General features: G+C 36.6%; 1 protein-coding gene and 1 long non-coding RNA gene across 3 annotated transcripts; one reads left to right on the top strand and one right to left on the bottom strand.

The window, feature by feature from the left end:
• Positions 1 to 134: 134 nt before the first annotated feature.
• On the bottom strand, positions 135 to 23,109 carry UBXN4 (UBX domain protein 4). Of its 2 annotated transcripts, none has more exons than XM_034424298.3 (13): positions 22,655 to 23,109; positions 17,686 to 17,788; positions 16,284 to 16,312; positions 14,882 to 15,000; positions 13,031 to 13,169; positions 12,535 to 12,622; positions 11,982 to 12,036; positions 8,465 to 8,629; positions 8,040 to 8,167; positions 7,470 to 7,572; positions 6,180 to 6,311; positions 5,817 to 6,019; positions 135 to 695 (listed from the first exon to the last, which is right to left on the bottom strand). In XM_034424298.3, exons 1-13 carry the CDS (start codon positions 22,917 to 22,919, stop codon positions 557 to 559), a joined length of 1,668 nt encoding a protein of 555 aa, XP_034280189.2. In that variant the 5' UTR covers positions 22,920 to 23,109; the 3' UTR covers positions 135 to 556. The 2 variants fall into 2 exon arrangements, with proteins under 2 accessions (XP_034280189.2, XP_034280198.2); XM_034424307.3 differs by having other exon boundaries at positions 12,535 to 12,619; positions 22,655 to 23,102.
• Positions 23,041 to 25,604, top strand: LOC117669679 (uncharacterized). The gene is made up of 2 exons (XR_004592493.3): positions 23,041 to 23,159; positions 25,397 to 25,604. It is a non-coding gene; the product is annotated as an uncharacterized LOC117669679 (long non-coding RNA).
• The last annotated feature ends 230 nt before the right edge of the window (positions 25,605 to 25,834 follow it).

Genomic DNA, 25,834 nt, shown 5'->3' with positions numbered 1-25,834 from the left:
TCCCCATGTATACAAGTCAGGAAGACAAGAAATTGTAAGAACCGAGTCTCTTTCTTACAGCATGGGGATCATTCCATAGCGCTCTTTATAAAAAGTATGACACCTCAAAGAATGATCATGTTATGTACCAAGTATTTGGGGAAAAAAACTTTATTGAATGCTGTGAGATAAAAACTATGAATATTGGGCTGTTACAGAAGCATTACAGGGGAAAAAAAACCCTTATCCAAGTCATTAGGATTACACTCTTCTAGGCCGAATGATTTGTTTGGTATTTGGAGATGCCTATTTGTTCAAAGATTTTATATAGATAAAAAGTGTCTTTAGAGGACTGTATAAGTAGTAAATATGAAATTCTAAATGCTGATGAGACATGGAGGATTTTTATATTGTTTTTGGCAGTAGTTACATTTGCAGAATCTAGCTGCACAAGTGGGTTAGCGTTTATTCCAGGCAGAATACCCAACCAAGCCCACTATGCAGCAGAATGTTTTAACTGAAGCTAAATCAAATAGGAAAAAAATAATCAGTGATTTCTATGTACAGTTTAGTCAGGTTACATTTGTTGGGTCGAATTTCCATTCCAAGTATTATTATCATCCTCTCCATCATCCTGAGTTCTCAATCGGTAGATCTTGCCTTCTTTCTTAAACTCTTCATTCCGTTTTTCCAATACTCGTTTCCTAACTGCTTGTCTGAAGAAGAAAGAAAGAGAGATTGAATACAAATTCCAATAGTGGCAGAATTCAGGCCAATATTAATTCTTGATCAAATTTTTGTCTTTTTCATTCCAAATTTAAGGAAGTTTCTATGAGACGAGAAGATTTAATTTGATCATAAAGCATGGATTCATGTCACAATGTATACACAGACCAGCATTTATGACCATTTGTTCAGCGATTATTCAAAATTATAATGATGCTTAAAAAAATGGACTTACAACCCATGCCCACGTTATGGCTGTTGCAGCTACCCTGAAGTCATGTGATCAACATTTGGGTGCTTGGAGCCCCACCCACACTTACAACTCCAGGGGTGCTACAACTCCTCCCCACCCATCCATGCTTTTTTGGCTTACACTGCACAGTGGTACCCAGCAGTGGGGCTGGGGCTAAAATAGAGGGGACAAGTCCCAGTTGCTACCACTGCCCTGTGCTCCACAGGTCCTGTTGGGCCATCCTTTGCCATTCAATTCTCAGTTAATGATAGCAACCAGGATGCAGGGATTGCAGTCGCTACGTGATGCTGTCATGTAATGTCTCACTTTATGACCGCATCACTTAGCTCTGGAAATTCCAGTCCCAATTTGTGATCATAAATCAAGGACTAACCGTAAGGTGGACTGTTGACTTATTTTCAAAGCATAAATGAGCATCTAAAACATGGAAGTTATATAATAGCTATTTGCAAATGGTGTCATCCCATCCCATTTCCTGAGAATGGCTTAACTTCATCAGTGAAGATGCAACAAACTAGGACAAAACTTGTTGAAGTTTTCAGTCCATCCCATGAGATCAGACAGAACAAGCATAATTCAGGGCTTTACTTAAAACAACTAGACAACCCATGATCTTTTGAGTCATTGTTTCAGAGGTATTTCCTTACCAGATTCCTCAATGTCTTTAACAATGGCAGAGCTAACGTACTGCCTACACTGGAAAGATTGGGGTACATTCAGAGATGGATCTCCCTTGAGAATAGGCCAAGTTGAACTGTACAGCACAAATATCAGCACAGGAAATGTTTTATGACATTTTGTATTAAACTGTTTTGTGTCATAAAATATTTCTTAAAAATTGCTGTATTTCAATTCCATGGGAGTCATGGGTCCTGGATTTTGAATGCATTCTGTAAATTAGACCAACTTAAGTAGCTTAGTTCCAAAATTGTTGGCCTATGTTTGCCCAATTAATGGCTACAGGAATGAGCTTTTTAGTACAGGTAGCCCTCGACTTACAACAGTTCATTTAATGACCAAAGTTATGACATCACTGTAAAAAATGACTTATGACCATCCTCATGGTCACGTGACCAAGATTTGGATGCTTGATAACTGGTTTATATTTATGACAGTTGCAGTGTCCCCAGATCATATGAATACCTTCTGATAAGTAAAGTCAATGGGGAACCCAGATTCACTTAATATAAAAATGTACATGAGAAAATAATAGAACAAAAAATAGAAAATGTGTGTTTGATCGGTGACTTTAATGTGATTATGGATGTAAGAAAAGATTATAAAAGTGGTCAGAGAAATAAAAACAAGAAAAATGTATTGCCTAGAACATTTAAAGACTTAGTAGAAGAGTTAAATATGGTAGACAGCTGGAGATTTTATAACCTGGAAGTTAAAAATTTTACATACTATTCGAACCCACATAGGTCCTGGTCCAGGTTAGACATGGCATGGGTTACTAATACGTTGATGCCAGAAATAGAATCCGTAGAAATATTGTCTAATAAATGGGCAGATCATAACCCAATAATGTTAACATGGAAGGGACGGTGGAGAAAAAAAAGTAGATGGACAATGAATATACAGATCTTGAAAGAAAAGGAATACAAGGAGTACATGGAGAAGGAATTAGAATTGTTTTATAAGGAAAATACAAAACAACACACCTCCCTACAAAATTTATGGGACACAACTAAGGCATATGTAAGAGGCCTGACGATAGCCTATAATGCAAAACGGAAAAAAGAGAGGGAAAAAGATTACAATAAAGCATTAGAAGAAATTCAAAAATGGGAAAGAAAATTACAAGAGAATCCAGGAGATGAGCAAATTAAGGTTAATTGGATGGCAGCGAAACATAATCTGAACATATCAGAACAGGGGAAATATGCAATGACATTGAAATACATGAGACAGAATTATTTTGAGCAAGTAAATAAGCCGGGGAGGTGGTTAGCATTGAGGTTGAGGAAAGAGAGGGAAAAGAGAATAATTCAGAAATTACAGGACAAAAAGGGTATAACCCAACAGAGTTTAGAGAAGAAAAATAATAATAATTCAATACTATCAAGAGCTTTATGAGAAAGTGAAATAACAACAGAGGAAATAGAAAAATACTTAAGTGGTGAAGGGATGCCAATACTAATAGAGGAAGAAAAAGAATTACTAGACAAGGAAATTACTATGGGGGAGTTAAAAGAAGCACTGAAGAGACAAACAAATAACAAAACACCGGGGACCGACGGCCTACCAATGGAGTTTTATAAAAGTTTAGGGGACTCACTAAATGAGATATTATTAGAACTATATAATGGGCATTGACGGAGGCAAAGTTACCAAATACATGGAGGGAAGCATATATTTCCCTGATACCAAAAGAGGGAGCAGATACCACATTAATAAAAAATTATAGACCAATTTCCTTATTAAATACCGATGATAAAATTTTTATGGACATAATTGCAAATAAGATGAAAAAAATACTGAATAATAGAATACATCAGGATCAAAATGGTTTCTTGTCTACAAGACAAATAAAAAACAATATAAGAATGATAATAAATGTTTTAGAATATTATGAGATGCATCCAGAAAGACAGGTAGCACTGATCTTTCTGGATGTACAAAAGGCGTTTGACCAAGTTAATTGGCAGTTTATGATACACCAAATTAAAAATATGAAATTCGGGGAGAAATTTACAAGAATGATATTGTCAATATATAAGAACCAAAAGACTAGTGTATTAGTAAATGGGGACCCAACAAAATTTTTTGGAATAAGTAAAGGAGTAAGGCAGGGCTGCCCATTGTCGCCTTTACTTTTTATTATGACACTGGAAAATTTGTTAATTAGAATTAGGTTGAATAACGAAATAAAAGGATTAAAAGTAAAAAAAGAAGAATACAAGGTCCAAGCCTTTGCGGACGACCTTGTCTTCTTCATAGAAGATCCAATAAAAATAACACCCAAATTAATAAAAGAAATTGAAGAATCTGGAAATGTAGCCGGTCTAAAAATTAACAAGGAGAAGACTAAAATGATAACAAAAAATATAACAGCAAAACAGGTAGAGAAATTAGCAAAAGATTCAGGATTGCAGGCAGTTAAGAAAGTGAAATACTTAGTGATAAACATGACAGCCAGAAGTATAACGATAAAAGAGAATAACTATGGACCTTTGGTCCAAAAATAAAAGAAGATTTGGAAAAATAGGGAAAATTAAAATTGTCATTGTTGGGGAGAATTGCAGCAATAAAATCAAATATACTACCAAGGCTTCTTTATTTATTCCAAACAATCCCAATAAAATTAGACAAGAAATTTTTTAGCAATTTGGACAAAATAACTACAAAATTTGTGTGGGAAGGGAAAAAAATCAAGAATTAAATTAAGTATATTACAAGATGACAAAATTAGAGGCAGATATGGACTCCCGGCATGGGAAAAATATTATAAAGCCTCAAGTTTAACATGGATCAAAGAATGGGTAACCCTGGAAAATCAAAGATTATTAAATTTAGAGGGCCATGATTTAATGAAGGGATGGCATGCCTTTTTATGGAGTCCTAGAAATAAAATATTCAAGCATTTTAACAACCATATTATTAGGAAATCATTAACTTGACATATGGCAAGAGATAAAAAGAAAACATATGAAAGCCCCCGGTTGGTTATCAACGATAGAAGCAATAACTCATCCCAATTTATTAGTAAAACAAAAATTGTTAAGATATAGAGAAATATTAGATCCACAAGGAGTTTTGAAAACTAGGGAAGAATTTAAAGAACAAGGAATACTAATAGACTGGTGGCCCTATTCACAAATAAAAATAAGATATAGAAAAGATCAGGAAGAGGGAGGAATAGATCCAAAACCAAACAGATTAGATAAATTATTAGAATCCAAGGAAGGAAAATTAGTTTCAAAATTTTACAAATACTTATTAGAATTTGACCTGGCAGAAGAACTGGTAAAAGGACAGATAGCTTGGGCAAAGAACATCGGGCATAATATACAGTTAGAAGATTGGAAGAGGGTATGGGAAAATATAGTATGACAAAATCGGCAGCATACAAGGAGAACCCTTATAAGATGTGGTACAGATGGTATCTAGCTCCCTCGAGACTAGCGAAAATGTACCTGAATATAAATCCTGTTTGTTGGAAATGTAAAAAAGCTCAGGATACTTTTTTCCATGTTTGGTGGCTTTGCCCAGAAATAAAGAAATATTGGAAAAAAATAAAAACATGGATATTAGAAATAACAGATCAAGAAATAGAATTAGAACCAGAAGTTTTCTTATTAGGCATGATAAAAAGGAATATCAGAAAAGACATAAAATATTTGACACTACATATAATCATGGCGGCCAGATTGGCTATAGCACAATTGTGGAAGACAGATCGTATGCCAACAGATCAGGAAGTAATTCAAAAAATCTATACATGCGCAGAAATGGATAAATTAACTCTAGAATTAAAAGACAAGGAAGACTCAAAATATTTTATAGTATGGAATAGATGGTATAAGTGGATAAACCAAAGGAAAAAAAGGTAAAGATAAGAATTAGGGGAAATGTAACAAAAAAATGCACCGTCAGATGGATAGAATAGGTAAATAAGTCAGTTTGTATATTTGTATATATGTGTTTATATAATCACGTATATTTAGTTTGTAATTGTGGATTGAAAATGTAAATTTTATGAGTGAGAAAATTTGTATATTTTCTCTTTTTTTCTTGTCAATATTTTTAAATTCAATAAAGTTTGTATTTTAAAATTTTTTTAAAAAATCGTTTCTTCAACTGATAAAAATCTTGAAATCTGATCCTTGATGGCTTTAGTAGGAAGTGTTTGTACCTGTTTGGTTCTGCAGTGTTAGGTGCTGAAGGATTTGAGTGCTGCTGTTGATGTCTTGCAGGAGGCTGGGACGAAGGAGGGCTGGTAAACAAGAAATTGCTAATAAATCGCCAAACAGCTATCAGTGGGTAAAGGATTGTGCCAAGGAACTTCCATAAATCTCCATTGGAAGACTGTACGACTGCCGTAGCCGGCCTTCCTGCCTATTTATGGGAAAACAAGCAAGTACTGTTTAGAAACTAGAATTTATTTATTTAAAAAAACCTCGTACAGTATTATGTAACACATATAACTTGTAGTAAATTTATAATTATTTATTTGAATCCTGCACATTTCTTTCATTTCCCTTTTTTACACACTTACAGGCAGCAATACTATTGAAGCACTTGGAGCAAGTCCCAGGTCTGATAATTTTTTCTCATAATCATCTTTGGTAAATTCTCTTCTGGGGAACATTGTTGCCAGTGAGAAGTTGCCATATGTGTTGCCAACAATCTGTAACAACAGAACAAGTCAAATTCATTTATATTCTTTACAAACAGGAGGAAATATAAATGACATGCTATTTCCAAGACAAATAAACTTTCATCCCAAAACTGTTTTCATGAGGAATTGAAAAATTCTTCATTGACAGTATGAATATTTGGATGTTCACTTTCAGCGATTGCTCAACTACTGATATGATTACTGATATGTTCGGTAGCAGACAACGTGCCTTACTTATGTCCAATAATTTAAATGATCCTTCAAAGCAGAAATTAAGTAGGAGTATTAAAAAGGTTATTAGGTCCTGAATGTACTTTAAAAGAAATGTGCTTACTCTCATTTGTTTACCCAGTTTTTATGTAGGGCAACAACGTTTTTCTTGTTATAGAACAATCCTTTTCCCACAACAAGGAAAGAGAGAGACACCAAATTTCAATTGCACTATTGGAGCAATCAATGCGTGGGTAGATAGACAGACAGGCTGTAATAGCATAAACACTGACCAGGATGCTTATGGGTTGCTCACTTCTATGTTTGTAGTATGTACCATATTTTTCGGAGTATAAAACGCACCTTCTCCCCCCCACTCCAAAAGGGGGTGAAAATTTAGGTGCGTCTTATACACAAAATGTAGCCCCGTCCACCCCCTGGCCCCCACCCTTTGGCCTCTGCCTCCCAGCAGTTTACCTCCTTGCAGCAAGCAGCAAGCAGCAAGAAGAAACAGCTGGTTTCAGCTTCAGCACAGCCTAATTAGCACAAATTGATTGGATCGGCTTCCCGACTCTCAGCTGTTTTGCGTGGGCCTCTGCTGCTTGCTGCAAGGAGATAAATTGCTGGGAGCAGATTTTTTTTTCTTGTGCTAATCAAGCTATGATGAAAATGAAAATGAAAGTAAAGCAGGCTATTTGCTGTTTGCTGCAACAAGGCAAAATTGCTGAGAGGCAGAGGCAGATTTCTTTTTCTTGTTTTCCTCACCAAAAAAGGTAGGTGCATCTTATAGTCCGGAGTGTTTTATACTCTGAAAAATATGGTAATTCAATTTTTAAAAAGCCTCCTTATTAAACCTATTTCCTTAAAAATTTTAAATACAATACAATAATTTAGTTCAACTATTAATGCAGCTTCCATTTAATTAACTTTTTGAAGAAGAACAGCTATTTTGTTCACCTGTGCAGCAAACCGATGAGCTTCTTCCAAGGGGGCATCCGAAGGGAAACTATTAGTGAAAGAAGATCCATCTGGAAGGCGAAATTGGATTCTTGCTATAGCACTAGGGAAGATATTTTACATTAAAACATTTGGTTTTACAAAGAACACCTTAAATTATAGAAAAAGGTGGTTCTACAGAAAAAAAGAGCTCATTATTTACATCAACAATTGTGGGAGAAGAGTAGTAGAATCTGGGGTAGAGTCAAAAGAGGAATCAACCTAGAATCGCTCTGCAGCCACAAACGGGGTAATTTGTGGCTATGAAGTGACTCTAGGCGGATTCTGCTTTGGATCCCACCCACAGGTTCTGCCACACCTTCTCTTACAACAATGGACAAACATATCTGTGAATTCAGAATAACCAAATTATCTGCCAAGAAGCTTTATAGCCCTAGAGTAGGAAGAGGAAAAAATAAGCACTGAAACTAGAGCTGGGATGAGGCTAGAATATCATCCAAAGGCTCTTGCAAAATGCAAGGGTGGTTTAATACAGGTTGAGAATAACAGGGGACTGAAAAAACCAATTACCTTTTTTCCTTTTGGGATGTTTCCTTCCTAGCTTCCATTTCAGCTTGCTTAGCCTGAAGAGCAGCAGCTTTTGCAGCTTCTGCCTCTTCTTTTGACCTTGCAAAACGAGCTGCTCTTTCAGCACGATCCTTCACAAGACAAAAAAGTAGCGTATTAACACAACTTTTTAATACTAGCTGCAAAAATCAGACATCGTAGTGATTTTGATGTAAAAGGAATTGTTGTATTTGAGTTAGATCCAGATCAAACTATATTTGGATAGATTCACTGAAATCAATAATGAGCAACTGAATATTATTCTTAAACCGATTAAATATAACTGTACTCAAGGTACCATAATCCGTGCCAATTATCAAGGACCTATATTTAAGACCCATGGGCTGAAGTTTTCCTTGTACAAGTAAACCATACACTTGAATACTTACCAGTGCAATTTGCTGCCTGATGCGTTCCCTAGCAGCTTTATCTTCAGCTTTTTCTCGGTTCCTTTCTTCCAATATTCGTTTTGTATGATCTTCTTCCTGTTTCCTTTTATATTCCAACATTTCTTTCCCAGTTTTTCTTCTATCTATTTCTTTTTTTATTTCTTTCTAAATAAAAAGATGTATTTTATTTACTGGACTTTAAATCACCGTTCTATATGTTTAATAACCAAAACAGCAATAAGAATGCAAAATACAAACGAATAGCACAGCTAAAACAGCTAAAAATCAAACATTAACATGTAAAAATGTATTTCGCAATTAAAAGCATGGTGGAAGTGATGTAACCAACCTCCAGGGGAAGGGAAATTAGGATACAAGTGCATCTCCCTAGGAAGCATATTCCATAGCCTCAGAACTACACAAAAGACAATGTTACAAGATGAACCTCTGGTAATGGGAGTGTCTTCAAAAGAGCATTTTTTATTAATCTGAGTATTTATTTATTTCTTATGGTAACTGGACAGTTTACAACAGTATAGGTTATCATTTGGACTTTTAAAGATTACCAATACTGTCAGCTGTGGCTAGTAAACAACTAATAGACAGTACAGATCTTTCAGTACACGAATCTGCTTATATTTTGTAGTAATTGCAATTTCTAGACATTTTTAATCCCAGCTAGGCCAAGTTTCAACCACAATCCATGAAGTTAGCATTTTCCTTACCAACTCACCTCCATTTTATTTGAATTTAGTTTCAATATAAATCATCAGCCAATTATGAAGCAATGTAAATAGTGGCGATTGCTTTCTTGAAATAGAAAACATCTGGGTGTCATCTGCATATTCACGAAGAACATTCAATTAGAAAGCTTTAGATAACCTTTTCCAGAGATTTGTAGGTAGTACAGAGGTCGACCCCAAGGCACCTAGTTTGTGGGGTGCCACAGGGGTCGGTCCTCTCGCCCCTCCTGTTCAACATTTATGTGAAACCGCTGGGCGAGATCATCCGTGGCTTCGGGGTGGATTTCCATCAGTACGCTGATGATACTCAGCTGTACATATCCACCCCGGGCCACCCCAATGATGCTCTTGAAGTGATGACCCAGTGCCTGGAAGCCGTACGGTGATGGGGAGGAACAAGCTCAGACTCAACCCTTCCAAGACCGTGTGGTTTCCGGTGTCCCGTCATATTCAGTTGACTCCATCACTGACTATTGGGGGTGAGACCTTGACCCCCTCAGAGAGGGCTCGCAACTTGGGTGTCCTTCTGGACTCGCAGCTGTCCTTAGAAGACTACCTGACGGCTGTGGCCAGGGGGGCTTTTTATCAGGTTTGCCTGATTTACCAGATTTACCTTTCTGGACCGGGACTCTTTACGCACAGTCACTCATGCCCTCATCCCTTCCTGTCTGGACTATTGTAACGCTCTCCACATGGGGCTCCCCTTGAAGAGCACCCAGAGGCTCCAAATGGTCCAGAATGCGGCTGCGCGGGTAATTACGGGAGCGACTCGACACTCCCATGTAACACCGCTCCTGCGTGAGCTGCACTGGCTCCCAGTGGTCTTCCGGGTGCGATTCAAGGTGCTGGTTGCTACCTTTAAAGCGCTCCATGGCTTGGGACCTGGGTATTTACGAGACCGCCTTCTGCCACCGATAGCCTCCCATTGACCAGTATGCTCCCACAGAGAGGGGCTCCTCCAGGTGCCGTCAGCTAGGCAATGTCGGCTGATGACCCCCAGGGGGAGAGCATTCTCTGTGGGGGCCCCTACCCTCTGGAATGAGCTGCCCCCGGAGATTCGTAGGATTCCCGACCTTCGTACCTTTCGTCGCGCCCAGAAACATTATTATTCCAACAAGCAGGGCTGGCCTAACTATTTTAATGGGTTGTTTTATTAGAGTTTTTGGCCAATTTATTTGTTTTAATTGCTTTTAACTTTTATATTGTTATGGTTTTATCTCTAGCTATACACTGCCCTGAGTCCTTCGGGAGAAGGGCGGTATAGAAATTCAATAAAATATAAATATAAATATAAATATAAATATGTGACCTAGGGACACACCACAGATCAATGATTAGAGTGTCTCATCTCATGTCAGAAATATAGGCACTAGAAATTATTAATTTAAATTTAAAAAGATAAAAACTTTAATAAAAACAGATTTCTATAGTTCTAGTCCAATGCTGGACCACACTGATGGCAGGATATTTCCGACCAGCAAGTCGTTCTGTGTGCAACTGTACATGTTGGTCCCAGGAGAAACTGTAAAAGATGGATAGTTGTTTGATAGTGTTTGAATATTTACAATAAATATCCTTGTCCTCTGGGAGAAACCCCCATTTTTCCCTGTGGTCTTTAGTTCTAACTAAAACCAGTGCACAGTCTATTTAAAAATCTCCAAACCATCCATTCCACCTCTGAACCTCCACACAACTCAAGCAGTTCTACCCAATTATGAAAACGTTGATTTGAAGTTTCCATCTTTTTAATTGTTCTTTTTGAAGGATAGTAACAATCTCCTTGGCACAATCTAAAAAGCTCTTTATTTCAATCTTTTTGTAGGAGGTACTCGGCCAAATAAGGGGTCTGCTGGATCATGTAATACCTTTCCATATTCCACATCTTGTGCTATACTCCTTCTAACGCCTTGTGGAGCTATTCCCGTCAAGACATATATAATGTGGGATGTGGTACAGATATCCAGTAACAATGCAACATGTATCACTAAGCACCCTATCCACCTGTGTATAGTGCATGGACTGGTCCCAAATGGGGCTGGCATACTCTCCTGCCAAGTAACACAATGCAGGAGCAGCCATTTGTAGAATAATGGGATGGGTACACTAAGTAGTTTCAGCCATCTTACTAGGGTGTAATTTCACTACTTTCTTGGCATGTCCTAACAGGAAAGAAGAGAACTACTGCAAAACAGTGCCCCCAAAGCTCAATCTTATCAAAAGGTTTGTGGGTTGAAAATATTGAAAGCCACTGTAAGGCCCCAAAGAACTAGCAAAATTGCATTTCCCCTATTTATGTGGCCCATCAAAAGCAAATGGCCCTAATACTCTATTCTAAACTAATTCCAAATTAACCCAAGTCCAAAAAAATCATTTTATCCAGGTGTACCTAGAATTGCAAGCAACAATTTTTGAACCACCTTGCCTGGGAATAAAATATCTAAATCTTGTCTATAATTAGAAATCAGAAACAATACCCAACAAAGGGATGGTTTTTTTAAAAAATATAAATATAAAAATTATAACTATATCCTTTCATATACTAGAATAAAATCTGGTGCTCAAAGAGACACTTAAGTATCTTTCAGAATCAAAGGCCCAGTCCCAGCCTGGCTGAATGAACCATCCACAAAGGCAAGGGTCAAATAAACATGCAGCAGGCATCATTTCTCCACCCCTCCACACGTTTCTGAAGTATTAAAATAAATCTGTGTTCTTCCAACTAGAACATTCCGAAGAGACGCTGGCAATGCTAAAAAAATCAAATTATATTCTACCTGTTCTTCTTCTTTCTTCTTTTCTTCTCTTCTCTCTTCAAGTTTTTGTGTCACTCTGTATTTTGAAAGAAAATAATAAGTTCAAACTGAAACAATTTCTGCATAATGAAATCTCATATCAGTCACATCCAAATTTCACAATTCACCAGTGATAATTATGCTACAATAGCTTAATTCCATGTATTTAGGATATAACATACTGACAAAAAATGTATGTTCAGAAAATGCAAAAAAATTTGTTCCTATGAACAGAAGATATTCCAAGTGGTATTTTATGCTATACATATTTCTATTTTGTCCTCCAAGCTTTGTCCATTCACACATCCTTGTTTTTCCTTATAAAATTTACTTTTCCAAATTTGGCTTCCTTCTTAAGGATGACAATTCTGGAAAAAGCATTGATACAAGTTTCATTTTCCTTCTGATTTCATTTAATTTTTTTAAAAAAATATTTTTGTACAAATACAAAATGGCCTAATTAAACCTCAGTGAGGCTAACACTTACCAAAGTTGCACTAAATAGTTGCATTAAACAGTATTTATAAAACCATACCTTTCTACTTTAGCAGCAAGATCATCTGTAGTTTGTTCTACCGGTCTATCATCTTTCTCATTTGTCTGGACCAAATTTACTTCACCTTCTCATAAATGAGAAGTCCCATATTAAAAAAAAGACAAAAATTGACACTTCTGTTATAACAATTATACAATTGTATTAGTTAATATGGGCGTTGTATATATCAATTATTTCTGGTAATAAAAATAACACACCACTTTTGTCTGTGTTTTTTTAAAAAATTGTTTTATTACATTATAAGATATAGTAAAAAGAGAAATAGTTCTTTACTATCATTTGCAAACTAGGAAAGATGTGAGTGAGACATATAGAAGGTTGGAGGGACACACAAAGCAATTAAAGGTTACTAACACAAGGAGGCAGATCCAGTGGGTGATTAGTTATTACTAGACTAAACATTAAACTTGGGAGAGTTGAATAGTAATATCTCAGAGGAAAAGTAATCTATAAAGAATGAGCTAGTAATACTTACCATCTGGAGTTAAACGCAATCTTTCTAGCTCTGTTTCAGAGGTTTCAACTGTTTGTGATTGAGAATCTTCTGGGTTGCTACATAAAGAGGAGGAACATGAAGCAGAACTTTCTAACCCTTCAGTTTTTATTAAGTGCATCTAGGAAAGAAGGAAGTGTTGTCATACATAAATGTTGCACTTATTTTAGATTCCATTTTTTACATTTAAAAATGTGCACTCTTGTTATATTTTAAAGAACAAAACACAATTATTTTTCACCAAGTATGCACATACTATGTCAGGCTATATTTCAAAAAATATTTCTAGAGTACGCAACACAATCGCTGCTAAATGTCTCAACTACAACTTCTATAATGCTTGGTATGAACATGAGGCCTGGAGCAGATAGGAATTGATATCCAAAATAATTGGAGGCACCAGGTTGCTTGCCCATGGACTACTTTATTTACTAGACCAGGTGGCATTTATATCAACAGGTTATTAGCCCACTTTTCCAAGAAAGACCGGGCCACATATATGATGCAATTATATAAAAAAGGGGATTATTTTAGATGATGTGGGCCTTCTGACCCTGGTAAGTAACATTTCAGAAAGGTGTATAGAAAAATATAATAAATACTTTAATATCAACTCACTATGCATTCAAGATGTAACTGCAGGTAGTCCTTGTTTAATGACAATAATTGAGACCGGAATTTCTGTTACTAAGTGACATGGGCATAAAGTGCAATAATGCCACTTGATAGTTCCAGGAGTCCCTAGTTACCCTAAATGAATCACTACAGGTCATTAAATGAGGAGTTCATGTGACCAACTTCCAGCCGACTTCCCTATTGACTTTGCTGCAAAACACAATCATGCAACGCACGGAAATGCACCAGATCATGACCATAGGCCCATGGAGGCACTGTGACAGCCAAAATTTCAAGAACCAATCATAACTACAACTTGTTCAGCATCATTGTAAGTTTGAACAGTCATTGAACAAATGGTTAATCAAGAGCCATCTGCAATACTAAATGATAAGTAAATAAGACTCTTTTCTGACAACAAAAGCCAAACGTGGAGTAATTGAAAGACAATGTTGCTGCAGCTAGCATGGATTGTGAACAATATGTTAAAAATTAAGAGGATTTGAATTCTGTGCAAAGAATAAATTAATTCCACAGGGCTTTTAAAGGGGAAAAAAACTCATTTACAGTGAAGTTTTCTTATTGTACAAAAGCTGAAATTATTATTAAATTTTAATCCTATCTATATAAAAACTCAAGGAGACAAACATCTAATACTCCTTCCTCCTATTTTCCCCACAATAAGTGTGAAGTATTTTGGCTGAGAAACAGTGACTGGCCTGACATCACACAGGTGGCATTCATTTTTAATGCAAACTTAGAACAAATTGCCTCCTGGTTTATAGGCCAGCCCATGAACCGAACTGGCTATCCAATCCAATATATATCAGAAAGTAACAATTTATTACAATAAATATTTTAATCCTCTGATGAAAGTTCTCATTACTCATTACCTTCCAAGCTTTGAATATAATAATGAATTTGTTTAATTGAAGGCAACTTCAAAATGAATAGTTGTGTGCATATATTTATGTAGTTATGTATACAGTTTGTATGGCCACCAATTCACAAAATGTAATTCTTGACAGCTAATGTAGGATTAAAAACAAAACAAAATAAATAATAGGGATAAATGAACCATCATGTAAGGAGTGGGCCAGTGAAGTATAGACTTGTTACTGATAATGTACTTTTCATCTTTTACAAGTTTGGCATAATTTTTTTTTCAACAATCCTTCACTTTACTGGGAAAAAAAATCAGATCCAAAGTTGTTTTACCTGCTTGACTTTATGAATTCTTGCAATCAGTTCTTCTGCAGAAACACTGCCAGCAATTACTTCAAGAGGGATTCCATTATCTCCTATAAAGAAACTAGATGGAATACATACTACCGGATCTTTGCAATAATAGTGAAGGATAATATATTATCTTAAGAGTAAAATAGAAAAGCAAAGAAAATGAGTTTAAAAGAAATGGGATTACTAAAAGGAAATGCGCAATTTACATTCTGCATACAGCAGATCTGCCAAACTTTAAAGGTACTCCAAAATACCATTTTCTGCTGTCTCCTGAAACCAAATAGACAGTCTAAACAAGAAGCAGTACTTGAACCTTACTGTTTTAAAGACTTTCAGTCTTCCACATTTGAGATTATTATTGCATTATCAAAATTCTTATGCATGCTTTAGAATTAATTACTAATCCTAACTTTTAGTCAAGCAGTCCATTTCCAACCACAAGTTGGAAGATATTTGAGGTGTTCAGAAGTAGGAAAGAAGGAAGTTTCCTAAGAATCTGGTACCAAAATGTCAGTTGCCTCTGTGCACTAGTTTATTTTTACTGATATTAAATAAAGATGTTAGTGTAACATTCTATATTAATAGTGTCTTTTAAATTAGTGACCATAACCATATCCTTTTGAGTGAAATCTCGTGAGTTATAACCGATAGTACTCAAATGTTTCAGTCAAATAAATCGACACCAAACAGTTCATATGAAAACTAGCTCTAGAACCATTGAGAGCAATAAACCATTCTACAATCATTTAGATGCTGTTTCAGAACCAGTTTCCCATGTAGTATGTAACTGTCAGAATCCGTTTTCAGCAAACTATGGTTCTATGAAACCTAGCATGAAGTAAAAAAAAAATATAAGGAAAAATATCTATGAGACTAAAATGCTTTTATTGTGTTCCTTGACTGAAAATTATAAAGAGGTGTGTATGTATGTATGTATGCATGCATACATATCCTGCTTTTATAGTAGCATCAACTGTAATATTAAAACAACAGTGGTGTCCTAGATGATTGTACAGCTAAAAGCTCTACCTAGACTGGAGGGAGCGCAAAGAACTTGTGGAAAGTAGATATAATGGTGAACAGAGAAGCATATGAAGCTATCTCAATAAAACATGCAGGCAATTTGTTAAAGGGTGTGGAACAGTACACTACGCAAATGATACAGACAGGCTTCAAAGCATGATTTTAATGGAGCGATCTGATGGTTTCACATAAATGAAAGGTCAGTTCCAAAGCTATATAACAGCAAGTGCAAAATATTTTTGAGGAAGCAGGAGATCTTAAAAATATAGCAAAGAAACAGAGATTCACTAGACCATTTATTTTAGTTTTGCAATTGTGTACTATGAAGTTGTATAATTCTATGGTGTTCAAAGGATACAGATTTGTGAGAACTGCAAACAGGCTTCACTGTGGAAGAGAAAGCATTAGTTTACTATTATAACCATAAATACAAAAAATGTCACAAAACAAATTAAGTATACCTAATTTATCCATATTACTGCAAATTATTTTTGAGATTGCACCGAATAAGTTTCTTATTCTTTAGGATACCATACTGAAACTGATAAATATAATGCTACACAAGTTATATAACATTGTTCATCCTAAAGTTTTCATTTATTATCTATTATAAACATAAGTAAAAGCTTCTTTGCTGAAAGGGCTTTATGATTTTTTACACAGCTAAGTTCTTTCATTTGATTTCAGTGAAATGAAAGGTAAGAATGGATCAGTTCATATTTTCCTTTGCTTGGTACTTCCAGTTCCCAGTGTCTGTCTTCAAAGTTAGCTTCACACATTGGTTAACCTTACTGCTTTTCCTCCTCTTTATTCCATCATATTTCCTTTCTCCATTACTCATTTTATGCAAATCATACCTTTGACTAAAAAAAATTAGATACACCTACTTAAGAGAATAAAAAATAAACTACATTACAGAGCATGTGGTGTGGTGTGGTGATTAGGGCAATGGGCTAGAAACCAAGAGTCTTTGAGTTCCAGTCTTGTCTTAGAAAGACAGCTGGGTGACCTTGGGCTGGTCAATTTCTCTCAGTCTTAGAGAGGAGGCACTGGCAAAACACAAGAGGGGAGGGGAGAAGAAAGGAAAAGAAACGACTACAGGGACTTGTCCAGGCAGTCTCTGAGAACTAGACACAACTGAACAGAAGAAAAAAAAAAACTATACTAACCTAAGAAGTTAAACATTGTTTTAAAAATGTTATCAGTTACAAACATTATTGTAAAAGTAGATAGAAGCAGGAAACATTTATTGTTTGAGCAAGAAACTATATCTTATACAACTAACTATTTCTGTGGAGGGAAGGACTGTTGAGTTATCATGAAAAATGAATTGGTGTATATATACCTATAAACATACATAGTTTAACATTTCTCCGTTTTAAATTGCCTTTTAGAGAGAAAAATGTATTTAGATTCTAGGACGAGAAAGATCCTGGAAAAGTGGGGGGGGGGAATGTAAGAAAAAGCTTAAGGGCACACCATCACTGTTCTGAACAGTGAGGCTAGAAGAAAAGTTCTACAAATAAGCATTAGGAATTTTAATTTTTAGTGTGAAAAATATCAGCCAGATCTTATTTTGGCTGAAGGCCAAACAGTAGGAAAAATATGAAGTGAAGTATTATGTAAACTATATTCCTGATGTCTACTTGTACAAAATGAAGTGTTTCTTCCCTCTAAATTAACATTTTTTTCCAAAATAGCTGATTAAAAGTATCTGAAAATACAACATTTATTGAGAAATACAAAAGATATTGCCAAACCTTTGGGTATCAATTTTAATAGCCACAAAGTCATCTGTTGCTGCCTCAGACACTTTTGCATTCTCCCAGCTGGCAGCCATTTCTGTGGACTGTTCATCTTGTCCTATAAAAAACATTTAGTTTTAGGGATGCAATTATAGCGCAATTACAAATTACAACATACTTCAAATATAATCACAAAAATTATTACTTTTAAAACAGAAATGCTCACATAATTCCAAAGTCAGATTTGATAAAAAAAAAAACAAAAAAAAAACAGGGAACCTACAAATCAGGTTCTCATAGATCAATTTTAAGAAATCCAGACCAGACATGTATGGGCAATAGATGTAATACCCAGACAAATAGCTCCAGATAAACCAAATCAAGAGAATCCTTCATCAAGAAGGGAAAATAAGAATGAGCATGCTGATTTCATATTTCCATCTCAGTAATCATAGTCTCAATTTTACAATGAATCTCTGAAGCAGGAGGATCTCTTTGATCTATAGAGGTTCTTTATTGAATCAAAAACTTCCTCTTATTTTAATGCAAAAACATTAAACTCATATCAGTGCTCAAATAAGATAGGTTAAGAATGAATCCAGTGTGGTTGTTTGCAAAGAATTATGTACACATCCCATTCCACTTTAACAACTGTCTTGTTTAAAATATGGATAAAATAATGATTTTATTTGGGTAATATATTTATTATTTGTTTTACTATGAGATATATAAATCAAATGAAAAGGAGTAAGACTTCTGGGGATTTCCAAGAGTATTGGAAGGAATGTCAATAGGCTTATTTAGCTGCAGGAACTGAAGAAGACCTAAGAACAATAATTGTAAAAAGAGAGTGAAAAGGCTAGGCTTTCTATGAACATCAAGAAAATAAAAGTTATACTTATGTAAAAGTAGAGGATTTAGGATAAATGGTGAAACGTTAAAAGTAGTTGACTGTTTCAGTTTTCAAGGCTCTAAAATTGATTATGGGTATACAAAATGTCCAGATAATAATAGGCAAAAGATATTGGGGGATACTATGAAAACTCATGAAAGACCCTGAGATTTCATCCCCCAAAAATTGAGGGGGTCAATAGATAGATGCTGCACATGAATGAGAATTATTCTTTGAATTATGATACTAGAAGAAACTGCTTCACATTCCTTGTACAGTCAAGAGGACCAACTTAATACCGGAGGAAATCAAAACTAGGCTTGAATGTTCACTAGAAACAAAGGTCATGAAATAAAAACTATTATACTTTGGCCACATTGTGAGGGCAGATCCAACTATGGTAAATACTTTCATACTGGGGAAGGTAGAAATGTACTTGGCATAATGTTGTGACAGACAGTATAACCTGGACAGCTGTTATCCATCAAGTCACTAGGAATCAACCAATTGGAAGGAATGACAGTTCTTACACTAAAAAGGAAGAACAATGAAAATATTTATTATAAGTTCTTTTTTTATTTTCATGTGAGATGGTAGGTACAGTTTTATCTCCTCTAATATAATTTGATATTTTTCTTTTCTGCATCTAAAACAAGTTCTAAACAACAAAAGCATGGGATTTTTGACACTTTAGATCTGGGACAGCTTGTACTGACTGACTGACTGAGGTGAATGAAAACTGAAGGCACCATGTTATTTATTACCAATTTAATCTGAATATATTATTCTAGAATTATATTTTAATATGACTATAATAGCACTCCCTCAAAATAGAGACCAATAAATTCCCATATCAGATTTTCAGGAAAGAATACTGAGATTAGATTTTACTGGGGGTAAAATCTAGACCTCTGGATCACATAAATAATAATGGTGTTTCACATACAGCATGTTCTGGTTTAGCTAACCAGAATGGGAAAACCTAGGTATATCATTTAATCCAATGGTTTAGCCATTAACTTTCTAGTTGACATTGAGTTATGTGCTAGAATTATGCCATTAGTTTATTGATTACAGTACAGTATAGAAATATACAAAGGGGGAAAAATCCATAGCACCATATATAAATATTTGTTGCTATTTAATTTTAAAAAATGACAAGATGATGTTTTAACTAGCATCATTGCTTAAAACATTTACCTTACTGATAGGAACAGGAAGATCTGTAGCGAAAAAGGCAAGTCTGCCTATTGCTAAAAGAGATACAAGCTGTGACCTCAGAATTACTACCCTAGAGAAAACCAGACAGAAAAATAAAGAGTATCCTTGTCCCCTAGAGGATATTCCTATGTGATGTAACATGCAGAACACATGCAGGAATCATATGACAATCAGATTAGTATCTAAATGTTTTATATCTAAATCTAATAAATAAAATAAATAAATAAATATAAAGAAATTCTGAAATCTTAAAAAAATCCATCTTCAAATGAAAACAGCCTTTTGTACTAAGAGTTAAAATATTTTATATTCTACCACTGAATAGACCATAAAATGGTTTCACTTTTGAATAAAACAATCAGCTATATAATAAGCTGTAAGATAAACAAGCAGTGAAATAATCGAGTTAGTGAGAATATCCTTAAATTCTATGCAGTGGTGGGATTCAAATAATTTAACAACCGGTTCTCTGCCCTAATGATTTCTTCCAACAACCAGTTCACCAAACTGCTCAGAAAGTTAACAACCACTTCTCCCGAAGTGGTGCGAACTGGCTGAATCCCACCACTGGTTCTGTCTGTCAACTATACTATAAGAGATATCATTATCAATGTTCAGTTTAATATTTAGAAATTGAATTCACATTCACTTCTAATAGTTGAAAATACAGTGACTAGGATAGTTTAGCACACAACAATTCTATCATCTTATCAGTGAAGTACTGTCGCACAATTATTGTTTTCCTGGACAGATTTAGCTTGTAGCACAAAGCACATTTTGTTTAGTCCAAAGGCCTTCTTCTTGGCTCCTTATCTTTACTTACCATAAGCAAATAAGAGGCCAAAGAATATTACACATTTTAAGCCACTTCATAGAAATTCCTGATATTCTTTTCAGTTGCAGTGAAAGAATTTTCAAAAAGTATGATTAGAGAAGTTGAGAAGCAAAGAAATTAAGAAGACAGATAATTAATAAAGACAGGAGGTGCATGTACAATTGATTGAACAAGGCTTTTTTTTTTCTTCAGTGTGGACCCGCTAGATTTGAGATAGTTTGGGAAATGTCAACCAGATCACTATGTGCTTGGATAAAATTCTGGAAAACTTAGCTAGATGGTCACTTCAACTGAATCCACTAGAGCAGAATTGCTAGATTTATTATACTTGATAAACTGGCTAGTTAAAGTTGAGAGTGATTTTGAAAACAGTAGAAAATTCCATTCTTCTTATTTACTGAAGCCCAAGAGTTGAAGGGCAAATGTGAAGAGATGGTCTGGAATACCACATTCCAGCTTTGGAAAGTGGTAAATTGGACAAGGTAAGATTTTAAACCCAGGTGCGCCCAATGCATTCTCTCTCCCACCAAAAATAATCAGATTTACTATAATGTGGACCACTGTCAATTCTTAATCTATCCAATGTCAGTGAAACATCAAAGGCATTTTGTTTGCTGCTTATGCTGACATTGCAAGCCCTCTCACAGAAAGGTCAGAAAAATAGGGAAAAAAGATTCACACCAGCATTCAAATAAGCATACAATTACTAGGAATACAAGGATTAATAAAAGACACCTGATCTAGAATATTAGAAAGAAATGGGGAACAGCAGGAAGCTCAAATGCCAAATCTAGAAGTCTTGCCATGGAGAAAACCTGAAGAGGAAACATGCAGAGAAGAAAGCAGGCAGAAATAATTCTTTGGATGAAATTCTTGGGCTGAAAAAATAATAATTTGAAACCAATGCATGACAGCAGTGGTAATTTCTACTTAGAGGTTGTCCTCAAATTATGACCACAGTTGAGGCCAAAATTTCTGCTGCTAAGCGAGGCAATTAAGTGAGTTTTACCCCGTTTTACCACCTTTCTTGCCACAATTAAGTGAATGACTGCAAACGTTAATACAGTTATTAAGTGATTCTGCCTTCCCCATTGACTTTGCTTGTCAGAAGGCTGCAAAAGCTGATCACGTGACCCCGAGACACAGCAACAGTCAGTAGTAAATACATGCCAGTTGCCAAGAGTCTGAATTTCGATCACGTGACCACAGGGATGCTGCAACCATCGTAAGTGTGAAAAACGGCCGTAAGTCACTTTTTCAGTGCCCTAACTTCAAATGATCCCTAAACGAAAGGTTGTATTTGAGGACTATCTGTACCATGCTTTTTGCTTACGTCTGTACCTTAGAGAAATAAATATTCAGTTTTGCAAGAGGTTGGGCTGTTGCTTCGACCAGCGTACGTCCCATTCAACAATCATAGCCAGTTTATAGTTACTGGGGATAATAATGCCCCACTTATCACGCTTATCTTGCCTGATTCCCAAAAGGCAAAACCGGATTAAAGGAAGGGTTGGACGAGCCACTCTTGCTCATGGGCGGCAGGGCAGGCTGAAAAGTTGACCAAAAGTCCCTTGAAGAAGGCAACAGCAAACCGAGTAATTTGCCAAGGGGCTACGGCTGTGCAGTTAACAAGAGTCAAGGCTGACACAAAACAGGCTGGATACTTTTTACAGGCCACCCCACCGTCCGGAGGGGTTGGCCGAAGCCGTGAGGAGAACCACAGGAGGCAGCTCGGAAGCTTCTCTCTTCCACACACACACTCCCTCCTCGTTTCTCTAAAGCGTATTTCAACGGAACCCTCCGCTCGGCTTCCAGGCTAAGACTCGGGTCAGAGGCTGCACAGGTCCCTTGTCACCCCCCTCACCCCCCTCGCAGCAGGCCTTTCCCATCCCTCAGAGAGGAGGAAGAAGAGGCCCAAGCGTCCCTCGGACGACTCCAGCGGCTCCGTGTCGGGGCTGCCCCCAGGTTCCCGGGGGGGTGGGGGGACGACACAAGAGAGCTGACGCGGCGCTAACCAACCGCGGACGGGCCCGTACCTTGCACAAACACCACGAAAACGGCGCTGCGCTGCTTGGCGGCGGCAATGGCGGCCGGGATGGTGCCAGGGAACCACAGCATAATGGCGGCGGCGTCGACTCCGCGCGCGGAAGACGAACGGTGGGGGGGGGCAAGAGAGTGTATGTGTGCGTGAGAGAGAGAGAGAGAGTGAGACGTTGCGCGCGCGGGCCCCTCCTCGCTCCGGCCCCTTGACCCTCCCGCAGTCCGTTTGCCTCGTACGCGTCGGTGCGCGCGCGCGCGCATACACACACACGTCACAAACGTCACCCTCACTCCGGAGGCGGTGACTTTCCGCTCCACTTCCCCCCCCCTTTTTCCCCCCCACCTCAAAAGAGGAGGTCGGCGCCGAGGACGCAGGCACGCCTTTTAATAAAGCGCTGTGGGTGCAACGAGTTAGCGAGGCGAACGGGAAGAAAGGAAGGTCCCGTCGCGCTCCGATTGGACGCCTAGGAGGACCGCCTTGCTGAGGTTTAGCAGCGGCGAGTAAGGAGAGCCCCGGTGATTGGAGGCGGGGCAGGTGCTGGATGAATGTGGGGTGTTGCGTGGAATTAAAACAAAACAAAAATTAAATTAAATTAAATTAATTGAATTAAAAGGATGGCATGGGCAAACTGCATAGATACAGGGGTCTCCAACCTTGGCAACTTTAAGCCTGGAGGACTTCAACTCCCAGAATTCCCCAGCCAGCTTTGCTGCCTAGGGAATTCTGGGAGTTGAAGTCCGCTAAGCTTAAAATTGCCAAGGTTGGAGACCCCTGGCATAGAATATTGCAGTTCTAGTATGATCTAGTCCTAGATACACTCTGACCATTTTTGGGAAAGTTGTTTGATTAGCAGATTTCACAGATACATCGTTTCCCACGTATTCAGAATTGGAGTACCATGTAAAGTTGTGCAATATTGCACAATAGTGGTTGAGGCACCAAAGTTGAAACCAGGAGACCAGTGAATTCTGCTCCAGCTTCAGGCATGAAAGCCGGCTGGGTGACTTTGGGTTAGTCACACTCTCTCTCAGCCCAGCTCACCCCAAAAGGGTTGTTGTGGGGAAAATAGGAGGAAAGGCTGGTATGACTATGTCCCTTCCCCACCCTCCCTCCGCCAGTTATTACTTATACCAAGTAATGCAGCTAGGATTAATTCAAATAAATATTGCGGATCAGCTCTAGATTTTCTGTGTCTCGATGAACTTGCAGAAGAGATCTTGCACCTTAAGTGGTTGTGGGGGTTTATGGGAATTTCACCCATAAACTATGGGTGTATAAACTTTCTATTTAGAAGAAATGAACTCTGTAATGATGATATATTTTGCTTTATTGTGCTATGTCTTTTGATAATCATAATCGTGCATTATTGTATTGTTTCATGTTAAATACCTTCTGTTTTAAAATTGGGTTCTTACTGTTTTGTTGAGATTTAAACCACTTTGTGAAATTTGTAAAACATTGTTCAGAAATTTAAACCTCTGGGGCAGAAATTGATATTGGCTATTATGGCTGACCCTCAATAGGTTATTTCTATATTCTAAATTACAGGCATCTTAGAAATGTAAACATAATGCTCATGAAGTTTGATTGGCACCATTGGCTTTGTTTCATTGTAGCTCATGGATTTAATGCATCCTACCCACTCCCTTGAATGCGATAGGCAGGCAAATACTTAACAGGTGAAATTTTCTCTACTGTTAGGCCTGAAGTAAGCCTTTCTAGCAAAGATGACAGTATGCTCTCGATTATAGCAGAATATGTGTGCCATCCTTGTGACCATTGATAGCAAAGAACAGAATAAGAACTGTTCTAAAGAAACATAATTGAAATTTGAATAGCATTATAATTATGCCAGGATTCATAATGGATCAACTTTAGTTAAAATAACTATTGATTTTAAGCCAAGATAAATGTTACCACTATTACACCCTTTTAGGAAACTCCATTAGATTGCACATGGTTACCAGACAGCATGTTTCTACCAGCGTCAGTAGCTGTCTGGGTTAATATTTCAAGCTGAAATTTCAGATATACTTCACTGTGACTAAGTCCCTTGAGTTCAGTTGGACTTATGTACATACATATGTTTGCACTGTTAAATCTATATGTGCACTTTTTTTTCCACATTGGTAGGGATTGGGCTTTCAGTTATATTTTTTTATTATAAAGATCCCTAAGTATTTTATGAGGGTAATAATAAACTTGATTTTAGGAAATAAGTTCAAGTTGCCAACCAGTTTTTTTTTTAAATTATGGTATCAAAACTATAATTCTTTGGGGATTATGGAATGAGTCATCCTGCATTTTAATATAAAGCGGTCTCCAGTCTGAATATTAACCAAGTCAGCTGGGTTATCCTTTTGTGCTTGCAAAGCTTAAAAGGATTTATTTCTGAATAAACACATATCAGAGTGAAATACATATTTAATTCATTTATCTTCTTTTCACACTAAAGGAAAAAGATATTACCACAATATGACTGAAGCAATTTTGTGTCTTTGGAACATTTCAATAATTATGTCAGGGGTTCTCAAATTTTGAGTTGTGACTGTTGATATATAGTAGATCACATACAACTTAAAGGAGTCAGATCAGACCATTGAAATACTTGGCCTTGGATTATCACAGAAATATTTGGGTGTTTTTGTTATCTTTGGTGGTGTGGTATGGAATAGTTTATCAGAAGTGTACATAGCAGTGAAATTAAATATTTTTATCCACTATTTTAATTTTCTAGCATTTCAAAATGATAGAAGAGTTGGAGGTGAGCAATCTATCATTAACGCTTCAAGAAAGTATGACGAAAGTTAAGTATCTTTGGACAACACAAGTCTGTTTGCCACTGGAGTAGCATGAACTCAGTTATTATTAATCAGAAAAACTGCTCACTGAAAGCAACACAGCCAAACAAAAATAAAACATCATATGAAAACAGATTATAAAAACATTGTTGCAGTTTACCCTTATTTTGCTATATAGATTAAAATTAAATTATTAAATGTAACTGGCATATTTACTTTTTGTTGAATCCTGACTCTAATTAAACTATTAATTTTGTTTAGGGGATTGCATAATCTCATCATTCTGGGGGTCAAAGAACTGCAGCATTTGAGTTCCCCTAATTTAATATATTGTCAGTGTGTAAAGCACCCATTTTGATGAACTTTTATACAAT

Source organism: Pantherophis guttatus, chromosome 1, assembly GCF_059756535.1.
Source record: "Pantherophis guttatus breed Tessera chromosome 1, ASM5975653v1, whole genome shotgun sequence".
Classification (NCBI taxonomy): domain Eukaryota; kingdom Metazoa; phylum Chordata; class Lepidosauria; order Squamata; family Colubridae; genus Pantherophis; species Pantherophis guttatus.
The sequence above is the reverse complement of the archived record's forward strand: the minus strand, read 5'-3'. Positions and strand labels throughout refer to the sequence as shown.